Here is a 19,698-nt window from a genome sequence, read left to right on the forward strand (position 1 = left end):
CTCTGCTGATTCACTTTTGTTGTTCTTCATTGTGTTTTTTTGTTTTTTGGGTTTTTTTTTTTGCGGTATGCGGGCCCCTCACTGCTGCGGCCTCTCCTGCTGCGGAGCACGGGCTCCGGACGCGCAGGCCCAGCGGCCACGGCCCACAGGCCCAGCCGCTCGGCAGCATGCAGGATCCTCCCGGACCGGGGCACGAACCCACGTACCCTGCATCGGCAGGCGGACTCCCAACCACTGCGCCACCAGGGAAGCCCCTTCATTGTGTTTTTAGTCTTTGGCTATAGCTACATTTCCTCTATTCCGCTTGTGTTTGGCACTCACTTTTTTAATCCGGAAGGCCTTTAGGTCAATTGTAGTATTTTAGGTGAGAGATTGCCCACTGCAGAGATCCTTATTCCTTATGATTTAAAAAAAAAAAAAAAAGACCAATTATTCAGTACATTCAATCTTGCCACATATTTTTTTCTCATTCACCAGAGTGATAGTTTTAGATACATTTCTCTTTTTCCATGTTTTTCAGTCTAAGTAAGTTTACCCTCTCCCGTGGAAATCTCTGTTATCTCCCCTCCAAGGTCGCTAGCTAAAGTTCGGTGATCACTCATTGTTCTTCTTGTTTGTAATGGAATGTGTGCCCTCGAGTCAACCCACTGTAACACTTTTCCTTTGTATCAACAGTGCCAGACTCTGCTCTATGTTTATAACCTACCAGCAAATAAAGATGGCAAGAGCATCAGCAACAGGCTCAGACGCCTGTCCGATAATTGTGGCGGGAAAGTGCTAAATATCACAGGCTGCAGTGCAATCCTCCGCTTCATAAACCGAGATAGTGCAGAACGGGCTCTGAAGCGAATGGAAAATGAAGATGTCTTTGGTAATAGGATCATCGTGTCATTTACTCCAAAAAGTGGAGAACTCTGTGAAACAAAGAGTTCAAATGCAGCTGCTGATAAAGCGAAGTCTCCCAAAAAACTTAAGAATCCAAAATTGTGCCTCATCAAAGATACAAGTGAACCATCTTCCAGTGCCAAAGCCGCACCTGGAAAAGGGTCGCAGGCAAATTCTGGATCTGCCACCAAAAATACCAATGTTAAAAGTTTACAGGTAATTGTGATACCTCTTGCTTTCTGAAGTTTATGGTAGGTTTGCTTTCTTGGTCTCTTTTATTTATATGCTCGCTTGCTTTTGGTGTGTCCTTTTCTACATTTTCGAGGATACTCAAAGTCAAGTGTTTTCTGTACAAGGTCTGACACATCTTGGGGGCTTAACTGTTAAACTCCCTTGCTCTGTTTTAAGGAGCTATGCCGCATGGAGTCGAAGACTGGCACTCGAAGCAGTGAGCCCCAGCAAGGCCACCTGAGGCCGGTGGCCCCTCCTCACAGAAATTCAAGTGCTGCAGCGCCCACACCTAAAACGTCGGGGGTGGCAGAATCCGTTTACAAAACCAATCCGAAGTAGGTTCCGTTATTCTCCCTTGTAGCTGCTTGTCATGATGTGAAGGAAAATAAGTGACCTCTTCCCTGCAATGTTTCCCTCCACTAGAAAAGAGAACCTCAGCTCCCGCAGTGTTACCAGTTCTCCTGTAGAGAAAAAAGATAAAGAGGAGACTCTGTTCCAAGTGAGTTACCCGTCTGCTTTTAGCAAGTTGATCGCATCCAGGCAAGTGGGTCCTCTGCTCACGCCTCAGTCTTGGTCTTCTCGGTGAGTGGTTCTTGATCCATGGAGTGGTTGTGTGCAGTAGAAGGGGTTATGAAATAATGTATGTTTAACAGAATTCAAGCAATACACAAGTGCATATTTAAAAGAGAAATCTTCCACCCCTCCTCCACCAGTCCCCTTTTCCACTGGTTACGATAGCTAACATTTGGGGGCAGTGATTCTTGCTGTTTCTCCCTCCTCCACGTGGGAGTCTTGGTAAGCAGAGGTCAGAGAGAGAAGCCTGTCCTGGAGTCCTTGGGCAATGATGGGAGGCACGTTATGTTCTTACCATGTCCTCACAGCTTCATCGTGCTGAGGAAGAGGCCCAAACTGACACGCATTGGTTATTCTTATTTGTGGGGTAATTATAGGAAGCTGTTTGAGGAACGAGGGTCTCTGTAAACCACCTTAACACCGACCTTATTTAAGCTTTCTAAACTCACTCCAAGTAATTCTGGAAGCTTGGAAAACAGAAGGAGCTCATGCATCCCATGCTCTCCTTCTAGCATTGTATTTGTTCTGCTGAGTTGGTGAAGACTCACTATAGAACATGACTTTGGACCTGTCAAATGACATGTACAAACTCATGTAAAAGATTTCCTTACGTGGAGAAGGGCCGCAATATATGAGCAAGAATATCTGGCTTGGGATTTCCCTGGTGGTCTGGTGGTTAAAATTCATGCTTCCACTGCAGGGGGCGTGGGTTCAATCCCTGGTCAGGGAACTAAGATCCCACATGCTGTGTGGCATGGCCAAAAAATAAATAAAATGTCTTTATATTTAAAAAATATATTGGGAATTCCCTGGCGGTCCAGTGCTTAGGACTCCATGCTTTCATTGCCGAGGACTCGGGTTTGATCCCTGGTCAGGGAACTAACATCTCACAAGCCACATGGCGCAGCCAAATATATATATATATATATATATATATATATATATATATATATATATATATATATATATATATATATGCACATAAAGAATATCTGGCTTTTTCACAGCCAGGGGGAGGTAAATGATTTACATTGATATCGCAAGCTAATTTCCTAAGAATAAATGCTCAGTGTCCTAAGAATAAATGCACAAAGTGGAAAATTAATTCATTAGGCCTGCCTGTAATTTCTGCCATTAGCTTTAAATAATCCAATAAAAGAATATTTGATATTGAGTAATTTTTTTTTTTTTTTTTTTTGGCCGTATGCGGGCCTCTCACTGTTGTGGCCTCTCGCATCGCGGAGCACAGGCTCCAGATGTGCAGGCTCAGCGGCCATGGCTCACGGGCCCAGCCGCTCTGCTGCATGTGGGATCTTCCCAGACCGGGGCACGCACCCGTGTCCCCTGCATCGGCAGGCGGACTCTCAACCACTGCGCCACCAGGGAAGCCCTACAGGTCATATTTTTGACAATAAGTCTAAATCAGTGTGTGTTTAAGATAAAAAAAAAAAACTGAAAATCAAATTGTATTGCGGGAAGCTGTTTTTATATAGCTTCAAACAAAATCTGAATGGCATAAACTGAATAAATACAATAACAGTTGTTAAAAATAGCCTATGTATGTTTTAAGCAGGAGTATGTCTCCAAACCTCTTAAACAGAGCATCCCCGCTCGCTTTCAACGCTGCAACTTCGAGCCTTGGTGCCGACTGCCCAGACCCATTTGCAAATGGTGCTGACATCCAGATCAGCAACCTAGACTACAGATTGTCCCGGAAGGAGCTGCAGCAGCTGATGCAGGAAGCGTTTTCTAGACACGGCAGGGTAACCTTTTCACTCTCGTTCTTGCCTTTGTTTCACCCCTTGCTGGCACTCAAGTTGAGTGCATTTAACTCAGCACACAGAACTACAGGCAGGTGTAAGTGTCGCTCAACGAGTTTGAACACGTTCGTTTTTCCTCTGGCCTGCTTGTGGTGGTGCTGTGTATTGTTTTCAGGGTACAGCCCAAGAGAGCAGGAAGCCTGGCAGAGAAGCACTTGTGGTCATGGGCAGGGATTTAAGTGGCTGTTTGGGGAATAAAACATTGATGGGTTTTAGTTAGCTCTGGCTGCTAAAATATGGAAATAGGGTTCTAAAATGATATTGGCTGTTTTTGTTAATGTCTTACGGTATCTGATTCAGTTTTTAGGTGCAATTTGCTAAAAATGCACTTTTTACTGAAACTTAAGATGGCTATGCCCCAGGTTTTGGCAGGGTCTGGAGAAGATCTCGCAAAAGACTCCTTGCATGTGTTGGCCCCTAAGCCTGCCTTGGAGAGCATTGTGTGCCAGAGCACAAGGCAGGCTAGGCTGGTGTCACATCCCTGAAGGTCACCCATCCTAGCTCACTTAGGTTCTGGTCAGCGGAAGTGCACAGTTAGACAGGTTCCCTCACGGCAGCACTGAAGTCCACAAACCAGTTGCCTAGTGATTCACCTTCAGTTTTAAGAGGACTGGGTAGGTCAGCATTCTGTTTTCCTTTTTACTGCTGCAGGTGAAGAGTGTTGAGCTCAGCCCCCACACAGATTATCAGCTCAAAGCTGTTGTTCAGATGGAAAACTTACAAGAAGCAATCAGTGCGGTGAATAGCCTCCACAGATACAAGATTGGCAGCAAGAAGATCCTGGTCTCACTTGCCACGGGAGCTGCTAATAAATCACTCTCTTTACTGAGGTAAAGAACAAACAAGCCGTTTATTTCAGGAAATAACATTTTGGCCCAGAAACAATTTCAGAAATAATAAAAATAGATATTATCCCATTCCCAACCCTCTTGTGATGATCACATATGCAATAATGCTTTTTCTCCCTTGATAGAGTTAGAAATAAGGTAGAAGTTAGAAATAAGCTAGCTAGAATAGTTTACCCTTGTTCAAGTCATTAATCAAAGATGAAGTACAGCTTAAACTTGGCAGGCACTTAGGAGTAAAATAATACGCCACATATCCAGAACAGGTTCTAAAAATAGTAGGCCTCTACAATAAAAGTTTATAAGCCTAGAAAGTCTGAAATATTACCTTCCAATCTTAGTAGAAGGTGGATTTGTCTGTAACAGGTAGATCTACAAAGCTCTAAGCTCTCAACTTGCAGATATGTCACATAGACACCCAGCCCCATAAGTCTGCATTACAACTAGACTAATCTTGGGAATCTAGTGATGGTTTTATTCATAATAGGCTTTTGACACACAGCACCCTGTAAGTTTAAGGTGTACAGACAGCATAATGATTTGTGCACCAGGAACTAACATACTGTTTATGGGTCAATTATACTTCAAAAAACAAGCAAACAAACTCATAGAAAAAGAGATCAGATTTGTGGTTACTAGAGGTGGGGTATGGGGGAAGGAGGAATTGGATGAAGGCAGTCAAGAGGTACAAACTTTCAGTTACAAGATAACTAAGCACTAGGGGAGTAATGTACAACATGATTAATATAATGAACACTGCTGTGTGTTACATATGAAAGTTGTTAGAGTAAATCCTAAGAGTTTTCATCACAAGGAAAATAATTCTTTTTCTTTTATTTTGTATCTATATGAGATGATGGATGTTCACTTATTGTGATGATCATTTCATAACATACGCAAGTCAAACTTCACCATCATTTTAAGTTATTTTTTAATTTCCTAGAAGAAAGATAATACTCATTAAAGATAATTTAGAAATTTCAGAAACATAAAAGAAGCAGAAGACAAAAAAATCATCCATAATCCTATGGCTTAAAGCCAGTCACTCTTAACCAGTGTATTCAGTTGTGTATCTTCAACTATGGGGATTCCTCGCCCATCTGTCTGATAGAACTGCACTGTGGCAGGAGACAGTCAAGCTCTTGTGCCCTTTGCTCTGAATTAATAAAGTGTCTCAGTGAGTAGTCAGTGTCTTTCTGATACACAGGTGTGCAAAGCCCTATGCTTGAGTCTGATAAAAATCCCAGTATATGTGACTAAATATTCTTTAATTGCCTTGTTCCTGAAGTCCGTTCTTTTAAGTTTTTCTGGAAGATCAACTCTGAGATATAAATGGGTATGTTTATTTTGCATACACATTATGTTAATCAATTTTATGAACTCTGTTTTTAAAATACAACTTGGAACGGAGAGGAAGTCGTCTGTTCTCTAATGGACTAAACTTTTTTCTTGCAGTGCAGAAACAATGTCCATTCTTCAGGATGCTCCTGCCTGTTGTCTGCCTCTTTTTAAATTTACAGATATCTATGAAAAAAAGTAAGTGAGGGTTATTTTTTTCATTGATCCAGTCAGTACTGATGGGTGACTTCCATGCGTAAAACTGGTAGCAACTCTTAAGGAACTAGCAGAGGAAATAAGACCAAGACAGTGGTGTTCAGATTGAAATTCCAGTTTTAACACACATATGAAGAACGTCTTTCATTTTTAGCAAATTTAGACCTCAGTCCCCAAAGCTGTACTTTCATCTTTTCCACTTGGCTGATGAGTTTTGTTATTCATTGCGTGAACATTTTCGAGCACCTTCTAGACTGTAAGCTCCAGGACAGCAGGCACTGGGTCTGACCTAGCACCATGTCTTAAATGCCCAGTGCTCAGTAGACGCTCAGCAAGTACTAGTGGAACGAAAGGCTCTGTGGAGGGTGCAGAGCTGGGAAGACAGCCCTTGTCTTTGGGGCTGTTATGTCTGGAAGGGAAAAGACACTCGCCATATATTGTATAGAACAAAGAAAACTATCATTACAAAGGAGGAGTAGGAAGGAGAAAAGGCCTTGAGGTTACAGAGGGTGGAAGGAACCAGGAGCTTGGCCATTATCCCGTGGATAGTGGGAGCCACTGAAGTGTCGGAGGAAGGAGGGGAGGGGAGAGGTGTGGTGGTGGGAAGATTTCAGGCAGTGGTGGTGTCTGAGCTGGAGTGAATGGGGGAGGGAGGGAGACACGGGAGCGTGTGCACCAGTCCCGGCTCTGAGCAGACGCTGTTGGAACAGAGGGAACTAGACACCACAGAAGTTTCAAATGTCTGTGAAATTGGACTTAGTAACTAGTTTTATGTAGCGGGCAAAGTAAAAAGTAGAGGTCAGTTTGATTCTGAGTTTTTTGCCCTAGGTGACTGGGAGGAAGTTTGTATGGTTAAACTGGAAATAGGGAAGAAATAAAGAAAGCTTGTTTAGGAGTTACAGTGTGTTTTTTTTTTAAATTCATTTATTTGATTTTGGCTGTGTTGGGTCTTCGTTGCTGTGCGAGGGCTTTCTCTAGTTGCAGTGAGTGGGGGCTACTCTTCGTTGCGGTGCGCAGGCTTCTCATTGAGGTGACTTCCCTGGTTGCAGAGCATGGGCTCTAGGTGCACAGGCTTCAGTAGTTGTGGCATGTGGGCTCTAGAGCGCAGGCTTAGTAGCTGTGGCGCACAGGCTTAGTAGCTGTGGCGCACGGGCTTAGTTGCTCCACGGCATGTGGGATCTTTCCAGACCAGGGCTTGAACCCGTGTCCCCTGCATTGGCAGGCGGATTCTTAACCACTGTGCCACCAGGGATGTCCAGGAGTTACAATGAGTTTTTGATCTTGGCTTTGGGCATATGAGTTTTAGGGGGCTATTGGAATATCTGGGCAGAGAGTTCAGGTGGTCTTCTGCACATTTGGAGTCCCTCAGGAAAGAAGTCAGCTCTGAAGATACGGCAGTTATTTGCCTAAAGATGATCTTGAAAGACCTGGGAGCAGATGAACTTAAAGGAGAGGGAGGAGAACTAGAGAAAGGGCAGAAATGGGTGGAATGCAACCAGGGACAGGAAGCTAGTGAGAACCCAGAGGCCAGAGTGTTATCAGCAGGGTGGGGATGGCCTGAGAACATGGTGTGAGGTTTGGGGTGGAGGAGGAGGAGGAGGCGGCCACTGGTGACTTGAGAGCCAACTCTGAAGAGTCCTGTGGAGACAATCCTGGAGGGAAGGGGATGGCAGACTGGATGGTGAAACAGCAGAGGCAACTCCTGAGAGACCAGCTGTTTCCATTGTAGGGAAGACACGAGAGCTCCAGACTGAGTGAAAGCACAGAGAAGACTGGACATAGGTGGAGTTGGGGCAGTGTAGGGGGTGGGGGCCAGGATTGAGACTGGTGTTGGTCATGGGGAGATCTGAGCGTGTAGGCAGGGCACTGGGAAGAGACCATTGGAGCAGCTAACATTTAATGAGCACTTACTCTGTGCTAAGCTGTCTCCATACATGCCACATTTAATTCTCATGTCAACCCTATGAGGTAGGGATTGTCGCCCCATTTTACAGATGGGAAAACTGAGGCCTAGATTGGTTATATAACTTGACTGAGGTCACATAGGTTGAGTCAGGATTTGAACTCAAATCTCTCTGTCTTCAGATCCTGTGCCTTTAAGCTCCAAGTATGAAAGACACAAGTCAGGGTAGTGACTGGGGGGTCCAGTCTAGTGTAGGTCAGGGGGCTGAAGCATAGGGTTAGCTGAAAAGGGGTATAGCTCTTCTGAGGGAGAGAAGCAGAGATGGTGAGAAGTAATACAGAGGGATTTGGAAGTGAAGGGGAGGCCAAGGTGAAATGGGTCATGGCAGATAGTTTTCCATCTCAGAAAATTAGGTGAGGCATTTACAGAGACTGTGTGGGGTCGGAGGCTAGGTACCAAATGATATATATAATCACTGTAATGGGCAATGGGCCAGGGATGACTGGAAGGGAGTGCCAAGCATCACTGGTTTGATGGTGAATATATTTATAGTAGAATTATCCCAGTTTTACTTTTCAAAGAGACAGAGGAACCATTCTTGGTTATAGAGCTTTATCTAAACAGGTCAGGAATTTCTGTACAAAGAAAAACGTTCTCTTTAAGTCAGCATCTCTCTCTTTCCTTGCTTTTAGGTTTGGACACAGGTTGAATGTGTCAGATTTGTATAAACTAACAGACACAGTCGCAATCCGTGAACAAGGAAATGGCAGACTGGTGTGTCTCTTACCCAGCAGTCAGGCCCGCCAGAGCCCCTTGGGGTCTTCCCAGTCACATGACGGCTCCTCAACAAACTGCAGCCCAATTATATTTGAAGAGTTAGAATATCACGAGCCTGTCTGCAGGCAGCACTGTCCCAATAAGGATTTCAGGTAGATTGCCCATTTCCCTTGAGAAGTAATCCTTTTGTAAAAGGTCGTGGAGCATCTGTTAGAATTACCTTGGGAACGTCTTAGACCACTGAGAAATGTCATCTGTTTTGTTCTCTTTTCGGCAGTGAACATGAATTTGATCCAGACTCTTACAAGATTCCTTTTGTGATTCTCTCGCTGAAGACGTTCGCGCCCCAGGTTCATAGTCTTCTGCAGACACACGAGGGCACCGTGCCTTTATTAAGGTGACCGTGTCAAAGCCATTGTGATGCCTTAGTCCTCCTCTTTATAGAAAGTCCGCCACCTGCCTGCACCTCTCCCCAAGCATGCACTGTACCAGGCTTCAGCCTAACGTTTTTAGCTACCACTTGTAGTCGAAGTGTATCTGAAATGGGATCCATTCACTCGATATTTCAACAGGAAATTGTGTTTGTGCTGAATTTTAGAAACATCAGCATGAATAGGGCAGATTCTTCTCCACAGAGAAAAGATTATTGGAAGTGCTGTGCACAAGTACTACGAGAGAGTGCACGGTCTCAAATAGTTGTAGATTTCAACGTTTGTTAGGAGAAAAGTATTCAGAAGTCCTTTCAGCCACCCCATGGGCCATGTGGTAGGCTTAATAGAGGGGCCAACACAGAACCAAGTTGCCTTAAAGCCACCGAACTGATATGTTAGAGGAGATTGAACTTGCAACCCTGTTGCCTTATTTTTAACCCCCTCTGATAGAAAATTGCCCAGGAATTTTTGGTACCATCAGAATGCATCAAAGAGAGAAATGCCACAGTGATTGCCTCTCTAGGACCTTAATTTAACTTTGAAACCCAGATCATGGGCATCTTAACAGAAATTATTTATTAATGGATGTGTTAAAATAAAGGCAGGCATCTGTTTGGCAAGTGCTTTGCTTTTCCATTATTTTAATTAACCTGTTTTTCCCCCCACTTCAGTTTTCCAGATTGTTATGCCGCAGAGTTTGGTGAACTAGAAGGAGTGCAGGAAAACCGAGGGGGGGGTGTTCCCTTGGAACACCTCATCACCTGCGTGCCAGGTGTGAACATCGCCACTGCACAGAATGGCATCAAAGTAGTTAAGTGGATTCACAACAAGCCCCCGCCTCCAAACACAGGTAGGTTTCAGGTATTTGGTCCAGGCTGTTGGCTTTTCTCTTAAATAGCAGCACTCTTTGCCCGTCATAAAGCACCGTGGGTGTCTCCTTTGATCTTTTAAAAACTCCAGGGTGCTAAAGGTTTGGAAAGCTAGACTTTTGGAAAGTACCAGCATAAATTATTAAAAAATTTAATATCCAAATTCCACAGTTACAAGTCTCTCTGGTTATCTAATTTTGTAAAGCTTTTTTGGCTTGCCCTTTAAAAATAGTTTCAGCTATTTGAAGGAAATATCTCTGAGTATTTACTTTGGATATTTATTTTGATCAACATTTATGACTTTGATCAATGTGAAAATAGATTTAACTCTAAATGTAAGGGACTGGGATATTTGAACCGAGATTTGGATGAGTTTCTGAGCTCTGGCACCCCCTGAGTTGCAGGTGTCTAATCCTGCTACCTGTGCACAGCACTGTGAATTGTTGCCTTCATATCGACTCTCCCTTCTCTTTGGCCCCCAACACTTCCTCCTTTTCTCCTCATCCTCTTCTCCTCCCACCTCCCCCTGCCCTGTAGGAAGAAAGGTAAGGATAACAAGGGAGCTCTGTTTGTACCGAAGCTTCTTCCTACCTTTCCCCTCAGGCCTACACCCTCCCCATCCTGTGTTGTTATGCTGCTCCCTCCTTTCTCCTTTGTCATTAGCCCACTATCCCCTTATAAAGCTTTCCATCTGATTATTTACACTTGTATAAATAAAATAATTAAAACTTCTTAATTAGGTGAACATTCAAGATAATTGCAAAAACCTGTTTCTTAGTTTTATCTCATGCTAGTTTTACATCACTGCTTTCCATAGTTTCCTAGACAACATTTGCAGCCCCTCTCTGGGTTAATTAGGCCCTTCTGGGCTACCTGCTTCATGACCATTTATAACTTTGTTTCTGTGGGAAAGTATGTTAGTGACCAAGTTACAAATGGATCTTTGACATACAACCAGTTTATAAGCTGGAAACTACCTGTGTATCTGCACTTCCCTTTTAAGTTCACACTATGGTGAACCATGCTTTGCTTTGGCAACTTGACTTAGAGAAGTAGTGGGGAAGCATTTGCCAGCCTGTAAAGAAGTTGGGCTAGCCTCTTGGTTATAGAGGACCTGGGTTTAGCAGCTGAGAAGTAAAGCGGCTGTTTGGTCTTGTGTGCTTGGTCATGATTGAGTTCCAGCAAGGGAATGCAAGGTTAGTTACTTTTCTTTCATCGGCTGCAGTCATGCTTTATCTCTTGTGCCTGTTCCTTTTTTCTCCCCGCATATTTAGATCCTTGGCTTCTGCGTTCTAAAAGTCCTGTGGGTAACCCCCAGCTGATCCAGTTCAGTAGAGAAGTGATCGATTTACTGAAGAGCCAGCCATCCTGTGTCATACCGATTAGTAATTTCATCCCATCTTACCACCATCATTTTGCAAAGCAATGCCGGGTATCAGACTATGGATATTCCAAGCTGATCGAATTGTTAGAAGCAGTGCCTCATGTGTTGCAGGTAAGGAGTGCTAAGAGTTTATTTGTTTTAACAGTGGAAATGTTCCTCCGTGGCTTTGGCTATCTCCACCAAAGAAACAGGGTAGCTGGTAACTTAATCCCTAAGAAGTCAGCTCAGAGCAAACATCCTGTAAAAACTTCCTTTATACACGTTTTATACACGATGTGGCCTCTCAGTTTTTCAGAAAGCTGTGAGTTTCCAAAGGAACTCCTAAGTGCACCGAGGAGTACTTCCTTCTCATCTCTATAGACTGCCCTCCTTCCTCCTAGCAGAGTCCTCTCCAGAATTGTTCCCTGTTACCCAGGAGCTGCTGTAACGCGGGCTTACCTTTCTTACAAAGGAGTTCAAGACCAGTTACTGGGCTGGAGCCTGACAGTGCTTCCTAAGGAGTCTTTGCCTATTAACTTAAGGTGTTATAATAGCTTCCCACTTGTAAAAATGGCCTGCAAAACTTGAGCTGTCCTTTAAAGACAAAATTAGTTGCCCAGGCTGATAACATGCTTTTTATTTCTATATTCATGACTATTTAGGAAAGAGTGTGCAAGGAGAAAAGGGTCCCAGGCACGTGAGCAGTTGTTCATTCTGACACCTACATTTTGTTGGTCTGTGTGTTTCAAAATGCAGATATCACACATAAAAGGACTTGTTCTCTGAGAGTGGTAATGAGAGAGAGAGAGAGAGAGCCAGAGAGAGAGCCATCAAAAAGAAAGTCAGAATCTGCCAGGGTCTCATGAGTATAAATAACCAAAGTGTTTGGTTTGCAGATTCTTGGAATGGGCTCCAAACGCTTGCTGACCCTTACCCACAGGGCCCAGGTGAAGCGCTTTACTCAGGATTTACTAAAACTTCTCAAATCCCAAGCCAGCAAACAAGTTATTGTGAGAGAATTCACGCAGGCTTATCATTGGTGAGTTGATGAGAAGGGAAAAAAATGAAAGCAAATTTTATTTTATTTTATTTTATTTTTTAGTTTCTGCTTTATAACAAAGTGAATCAGCTATACATAAACATATATCCCCATATCTCCTCCCTCTTGTCTCCCTCCCACCCTCCCTATCCCACCCCTCTAGTTGGTCACAAAGCACTGAGCTGATCTCCCTGTGCTATGCGGCTGCTTCCCACTAGCTATCTATCTTACATTTGGTAGTGTACATATGTCCGTGCTGCTCTCTCACTTCGTCCCAGCTTACCCTTCCCCGTGTCCTCAAGTCCATTCTCTACAGCTGCGTCTTTATTCCTGTCCTGCCCTAGGTTCTTCAGAACCATTTTTTTTTTAGATTCCATATATATGTGTTAGCGTATGGTATTTGTTTTAAAAATGAAAGCAAATATTTTAAAATACTTGTTCTCCCAAATTTAAAATAATCATCTAACTTCTCCATTTAGCATTCTTTTGGAAAACTTATAAATTATTTTGGCAAATGCTACTTCTCATTCTTCATCCATTTCCATGGTTAAAACCTAGGTGTTTCTCAAAGGACTGGGATGTCACTGAATATGGTGTTTGTGAGTTGATTGATATTGTATCAGAGATTCCAGACACAACCATCTGCTTGTCGCAACAAGATAACGAAATGGTGATTTGTATCCCCAAAAGAGGTATGTGACTTAAATTTGCTGGAAGAAAGTTGTCTGTCTCAGTGGTCATTTTAACATGGAATCATACAAGGGATGCACTTTCCCCCTCCTTCTCTGTGATTCCTGAAGATTCCATGGAAAGTGCAGTGTGAAAACTGCTCTGCCAGGCAGTGGATCCTAGTGTCCTCAGAGTGGGGAAGCCACTTGTCAAGGAGAAAACCAGGCTATGTTTTCAAAATTCACTCTAAGGGGAAAAAAGGGTATAACCAGCACTTTCTGAAATTGCCTCCTTCAGCCTGTCTCTGGCTGTTTATGCTGTAATTATCCACTTGAGTCAGTTACCGTGACTGTTGCTTGTCTCTCCTTTTTAACTCTGAGATAACACACTTGAGAAGGAAAGAAGACTCAAATGGATGTTTCATCTTCCACGTTTTAGTAGTTCCAGTTGAGGTCTGGGGTGGGAACTAGGATAGAAAAATTAAATCTACACACAGTCGTGTTCTCCCGCTCTTATCAGTCAGTGGGTCTTAAACTGTGCTCTTGCAGGACACTGATGTCCATGAAATCATAGTATTCCAAAGCTAAAATGACTAATGCCAGTCTTTTCGTAATTCTAATTTAAAATATAATGGAAACAGAAATCTAAGTTTAAACTTTTCTCTCCTGTGTTTTTGTTAAACTTTTGGCGCCTGATACTCTTTGCTGCTAGCAATTTTAACTGGAGATCAGATGAATAAACAAAGCATGTTAATATTCAGAAGCGTGGTTTAGTAATATAATTTCTAGATTACTTTTTCAAGTACAGAGACATGTATGTGTGTCATGTTCATATATGTAGAGTGGGTGTGGGGAGGTGGAGGGGCTAGAGAAATGATTTCTAGTTTGTACGCTGAAATTACATAGGTGTGTATGTGTGCGTGTGTGTGTCATGACTTCCTGGTGCTCTGCCCTTGACTGAATTTGAAAACCATCTGGAAAGAGAAGAGTGTGTTTGTTTTAGGTTGTGTGTGTTTGGAAGGCAGAGATGGTATCTCTTGTAACCAGTGCATAGGACTAACTACACTAATAATGTTAAGTACAAATGGATAGAAGAAGATTGTAGCTTATGGGTTTTGTTTTGTTTTGTTTTGTTTTGTTTTAAAGAACGTACCCAGGATGAAATAGAAAGGACAAAACAGTTCTCCAAGGATGTTGTGGATTTGCTGCGACACCAACCCCATTTCCGGATGCCCTTTAATAAATTTATCCCCTCTTACCATCACCACTTTGGCCGGCAGTGCAAACTCGCATACTATGGGTTTACCAAACTACTCGAACTTTTTGAAGCCATACCTGATATTTTACAAGTAAGTGAAGAAATTCTAATTATATCTTTCAGAACAATATAAGGGGGAATTAAAAAAATTTTCTTTCAGACCTGTTTGCCTGGGAAGTAGGGAGTTATGAAATAGGATGAAATTTTGAAATACTTCAGTCAGAGAAGCTGCGTTGTTGGCTTCTTAGTATTTTTAGGTAAATGTGGTTTTTCCTTCAATAAAGAAATCATTCTTCAGGTTAGTTTTAGGTTATCTGTTGAGAAAAGGATTACATAGCTTGTTTCATAAACTGAATCCTCTCCCATGAGCCCCATATTTTTCAGATCTCTTCTGTTGGAGGTGAGGATGAGGGCACGAGGTGATGCAAATGCTTGGCTGTTAAGTCATCGCTAAGTTAAACCAGATTTCTATTGTTGATTTTTATTACTATTGCCATCTTTGACCTCTGCAGTGCTTAAAAATTTTTTGTGTGTGTGGTAAAATACCTACCTGCCCATTTTTAAGTGTGTAGTTCAGCAGTGTTAAATATGTCCATATTGTTGGTCAGCTAATTTCCAGAACTTCCTAATCTTGCAAAACTGAAACTTGACATCCATTAAAGAACACTGAAGTGCTTCTTAGTTCCTAATTGTATACATTTTCATGCCATTTAATCCCGTGAACAGTCATAACTGGCTCTCCCTTTCCTCCTGTGTGTTTTCCAAGGTATTGGAATGTGGAGAAGAAAAAATCCTCACTTTGACAGAGGTCGAACGGTTCAAAGCTCTAGCTGCCCAGTTTGTTAAACTCCTTCGGTCCCAAAAAGATAACTGCCTTATGATGACAGATCTGCTTACAGAATATGCTAAGACTTTTGGTTACACATTTCGTCTCCAAGACTACGACGTCAGTTCAGTTTCGGCTCTAACACAGAAACTCTGCCATGTTGTAAAGGTAACTTTTTTTTTTTTTTTTCACGGAGTAAGACTTGCGGTGGCATAATCCTCATTGGGATGTTTGTGTGTGATTTAGTATTTCTGTATTTACACCTTGCACTGCTTACTGTTGTTTCACAACTTGTTTTGTGGTGTTAATACGTTTTTGGGTAATAGGAGGTGACTTGGGTTTGGCAGTTTAGATTTTTGGTCTTGCTTTTGTGTGTCTTTTAGTGGCCTCGCCAAAATAATGTCTTTGTGAACCGAAGTTGCCAGTTTATCCCAGGGTGTTTATTCTTGGGTGTCTCAATCTCAGTCCTGCTGACCTGAAGTTGGATCCTTGTACACAGATCTTTGTCTCTGAAGTTTTGGGGAGACTGAAATCACAGCTCTCCTTTCCGGATTCTGACTCACTTATGGAGTAGGTTTAGGAGCAGGCTGGGGCTCAGAGTTGCCTTGGTTGCTGGAGAGGCCAGACTGGAGAGGGTGACTGCCTCTTCTTCCCCAGCCTGTGCTGAACTGACCCTCGCAGTCCTGGGCAGCGCAGCTGAACAGTGTGCAGGCTGCGTCCACCACAGGACCAAGAAAACTCACTACAAGGAGGAAGAAGTGGAAGGAAGATGTACGAAGTGGTGGCAGCGCCAGTCACAGGTCTGGAAGGAGTCTGTTTCTGTGCTGGGCAGTTAGAGGAGGAGGACCGTTCGTGGGAGGCAGGGATGCAGAGGCCGGAGAGCAGGAAGAACACTAGGAGTGGGGAACGTCCAAGGCCAAGGATGAGGAGCGGCCGGCAGCACCAGGTGCTACTGAGAGGGCAGGTGAGACAGGACTCAGGGACCGCGGGGCCAAGCTGAGTGCAGGTACGTGGTGCTGCCGGCCGGAGCAGGATCGGCGCCAGTGATAACGGGACCACAGCCGCACTGAGTGGGCTGAGAAACGAGGAGGCGGCGGGGGCGAGACATTGGCAGCAGGTAACTAGACAGCTGTTCGGTTTGTTTGCTTGCGAAGGAGAAGAGCAGGAGACGGCGGGTGTGAGCCAGTGAGTGCTCGCTGGCTGTTCTTTCCAGTCGGGGAGACTGGGCATGTTTGAGAGCCGCTGAGAAGCCTCTCCTTGAGAGAGATTGATATACAAAGGCCAGAAAGGGTGGTGGGGTGAGGGTCCTGAGGGAGCCAGAGGCATGGGAATTGGCATTCAGTGGAAGGAGGGACAGCTCTGATGTTAGTATTCTAACAAAAGGGAAGCGGGTAGGGCGGAGGCGGATGTAGGGGAGTTTGATGTGTGTCACCAGGAAAAGAGGGAATTACCTTCCCAGAGCTGTTCCTCTGTCAAGTACAAGGTGAGAGCAACTGCTTAGAGAGAGGGGGAGAGAGACGGGATTCCACACTGAAGAGCTGAGAAGGTCTGAATTGTCAGTGGTGAGCGGGAGAGGGGCCTGATCAGGGAGGCTGTACGGGTGCTGGGAGCGTGGAGCTCCCCAGGGCTGGGTGCACGTAGGTTTCCTGTGGAGACAGTGGAGATGTGGCTGCTTGGGTACAGACTCAGGGAAAGCAAGAGCGTTGGGTGCAAGGTGGGATTTTGCCAGATGGGTTTTTGCAATGAAAAGACATAGGGACAAAGGAGTGTAGATAGAGTATTGACAGGAATGTTCATGAATTAATGGCCTATCAGTGCCAAGATGGATAAAAGAGGAAAGTGAAGGAAAGAGAGGGCTTGTGAATCGGGAGGAAGTAGGAGTCCATGCTGGCAAAGTTGAAGAAACATAAGAATTGAGCATTCAGATCGCCTTCTTGTCTCCAACCCTGGCATCTGCTTCAGGCAGGACCTGTGGGAGGTTTGAATGAGTGATTCTGGAAGTGGGCCGTGACAAGGTCCCCAGTGTGGCCTGGGGTGGGGTCTGGAGTGGAACTGAGTAGAAGAGAATGTCATTGGAGATGAGAACTTGAGGAACTGAAGGCCCTGGTGTGGGACAGGCCCCCTGGATGTTCATTTGCTCAGGGTGATGGCAGTTGGAGGGCTTCAGTGGATTGGAAGACTAAGCCACGACCGCCGACTGTGATGAATAAGGGCCGACGACCGGGACGTTCGGGTGTGAGCATTAAGGCGGGAAAAGATGGGAGCGGCTCCAGCTTGCTACCCTGGTTGCACATTGCGGTCTCCGGGGGGCTTCTGGGGAATACTGAGGCCTCTGTGATTCTTATAGAATGAGGCCAGGTGTGCTCTTAGCCTCAGAGTACAGATAAGCTCACGAGGTGATTCTAATGTGTAGCCTGGGTCGAGAATCAAGAGATGTATCTAAGTAGCATCAAACAGGTTTTAATTTTTTTTTCTTAATAATGGTCTGGGCGTCTAAGAAGATGACTCGCACTCCCCTGGGCTTGTATCTGTTGATTGATTAAACCCCAGGTCTGCTGAGGAAATCCGTAGTCTGAATCTTCACAGATCCATAACCACGATGAGTGGAGTCAGGGTTGACCCACCAGCCTCCCGCCCTGGCTCTGGGTGGGCGTCAGCTCCAAAGACAAACTGGTACTGGTCTGGCTTCTCAAGTGCCACCCACCCTCTGCCTCCGAGGGTCCAAAGCCCCTGAGCTTGACCCGTGGTCCTGGCTGGAAATCAGATAAAGGGGAAAACAGCCGTGATAGCAATGGTTCGCCTGCCCAGGCCTGAGCAGTGTGTGTCCTGAAGCTCTGCCTGTTTTCACTCCCATGATGGCTCACTTCACAGACGCGGCCCCCCTCCCCCCCGCACCATGCCCGAGGCCTGCAGGTCTCAGCCACCAAATGTTTGTTTCTTCACATGCTGTTTGGTCCCCAAATGATAACCTGTGTCTCTTTCACAAGGTTTCCCTCCCAATGCACTTAATCAGTTAAACCCTTTATCTCCTTGAGAATCTGGAAAAATCGAGAAGTAGACATATAGTCAGACACGAAAATACCAGCTTTTTTTCAAGTGCTTATGGGCTATAAGAATGCGGCTTGCCCTTGGACAGAGAAGGCCTTGTGTCATCTCCCGTGTCTAGCCCCTGGGACACACACGTCGGGCAAGTCGACTGCAGAGCAGCTCTTTGGAGGGTCGCCTGCAATCTAACCACCTCCTGCTTCCGGAGAACACCAACCCTTAACTCACAAGCTTGGGCCAATGGATGTCAGCTGGCCGGTCTTATCTCCTTCTCTTGGGGGAGCGGTGGTGTCGATGGAAGTTTCTGGTTATGGACCAGCAGGGAGGGAGAGAGAGAATGATTTCTGCTGCAGTTGGTCTGAAGTGTTGGTCTGGGGTCCCAAAGAAGCTACAGCAAACCCACTCACTTTACTTCAGTTGAAGAGAAAAACTTAGAGGGGCTTCCCTGGTGGCGCAGTTGTTGAGAGTCCACCTGCCGATGCAGGGGACATGGGTTTGTGCCCCGGTCAGGGAAGATCCCACATGCCACGGAGCGGCTGGGCCCGTGAGCCATGGCCGCTGAGCCTGCGCGTCCAGAGCCTGTGCTCCGCAACGGGAGAGGCCACAGCAGTGAGAGGCCCGCGTACAGCAAAAAATAAAAATAAAAAATAAGAGAAAAACTTAAGAGATTTTCCTCTTTTGGTCTCGTTTGCCAAAGTGAAACTAGATGAACCAGGTATGACCCAGGCTGTCTCTCTTGAGTTCTGAAAAGTTTGCATTCTTGTTCTTTCCAGGTTGCTGATATGGAATCTGGCAAACAGATTCAGCTGATCAACCGCAAGTCTCTGCGTGCTCTCACTGCCCAACTGCTGGTATTGCTGATGTCTTGGGAGGGAACTGCCCATCTTTCTGTTGATGAGCTCAAGAGACACTATGAAACCACCCACAGTACTCCTCTCAACCCCTGTGAATATGGGTTCATGACTTTGACCGAACTTCTGAAGAGTCTGCCTTACTTAGTTGAGGTATGAATGGTAATGGTTCTGGAACCACCGTAATGAAAACTCTTGTATTGGGTATTTATAGATCACCAAATGGTCTAGATTAGACTGATTGGTCATTTTATAGACGAACAGACAGAGGCGTTGGCAGGTGCAGGCACCCTGCCCAAACAAATGACAAGCCAGGATGAAAGCCCTGGCCTCCAGATTCTTAGACTGGGGTGCCTTTTTCCTGTAACAGGCTAGATTCTGCTGCTGTTACCTCTTTCTGAAGGAGATCGCTTATGTGGTGGTCTGTCAGTCAGATGCAGGGCAGAAGGGAAGGTTGACTGGCTGGTCACCAGGTGGCTTTTCAAGAATCACAGTTCGGGGGACTTCCCTGGTAGTGCAGTGGTTAAGAATCCGCCTGCCAATGCAGGGGACATGGGTTTGATCCCTGGTCTGGGAAGATCCCACTTGCCCCGGAGCAAATAAGCCCATGCGCCACAACTACCAAGCCTGTTCCCTAGAGCCTGCGAGCCACAACTACTGAAGCCCACGCGCCTAGAGCCCATGCTCCGCAACAAAAGAAGCCACCACAGTGAGAAGCCTGCGCACCACAACGAAGAGTAGCCCTGGCTCGCCGCAACTA

The 19,698-nt window shown here is 45.0% G+C and overlaps 1 protein-coding gene across 5 annotated transcripts in view; it reads left to right on the forward strand.

The window, feature by feature from the left end:
* Positions 1 to 19,698, forward strand: part of MARF1 (meiosis regulator and mRNA stability factor 1) — a 41,176-nt gene that overhangs the window by 12,202 nt on the left and 9,276 nt on the right. For 2 of the 5 annotated variants that reach the window (XM_082644212.1, XM_082644216.1), the window contains exons 8-22: positions 676 to 1,101; positions 1,294 to 1,451; positions 1,540 to 1,698; positions 3,260 to 3,452; positions 4,161 to 4,339; positions 5,810 to 5,890; positions 8,504 to 8,740; positions 8,866 to 8,985; positions 9,691 to 9,869; positions 11,163 to 11,383; positions 12,148 to 12,290; positions 12,849 to 12,982; positions 14,105 to 14,307; positions 14,983 to 15,210; positions 18,861 to 19,091. In XM_082644212.1, coding sequence (XP_082500338.1) covers positions 676 to 1,101; positions 1,294 to 1,451; positions 1,540 to 1,698; positions 3,260 to 3,452; positions 4,161 to 4,339; positions 5,810 to 5,890; positions 8,504 to 8,740; positions 8,866 to 8,985; positions 9,691 to 9,869; positions 11,163 to 11,383; positions 12,148 to 12,290; positions 12,849 to 12,982; positions 14,105 to 14,307; positions 14,983 to 15,210; positions 18,861 to 19,091 — 2,892 coding nt within the window. The remainder of the gene's footprint in view (positions 1 to 675; positions 1,102 to 1,293; positions 1,452 to 1,539; positions 1,699 to 3,259; positions 3,453 to 4,160; positions 4,340 to 5,809; positions 5,891 to 8,503; positions 8,741 to 8,865; positions 8,986 to 9,690; positions 9,870 to 11,162; positions 11,384 to 12,147; positions 12,291 to 12,848; positions 12,983 to 14,104; positions 14,308 to 14,982; positions 15,211 to 18,860; positions 19,092 to 19,698) is intronic. The other 3 variants (XM_082644213.1, XM_082644214.1, XM_082644215.1) reach the window with 3 other exon arrangements.

This window comes from Mesoplodon mirus, assembly GCF_964341445.2.
Source record: "Mesoplodon mirus genome assembly, chromosome: 15".
NCBI lineage: Eukaryota > Metazoa > Chordata > Mammalia > Artiodactyla > Ziphiidae > Mesoplodon > Mesoplodon mirus.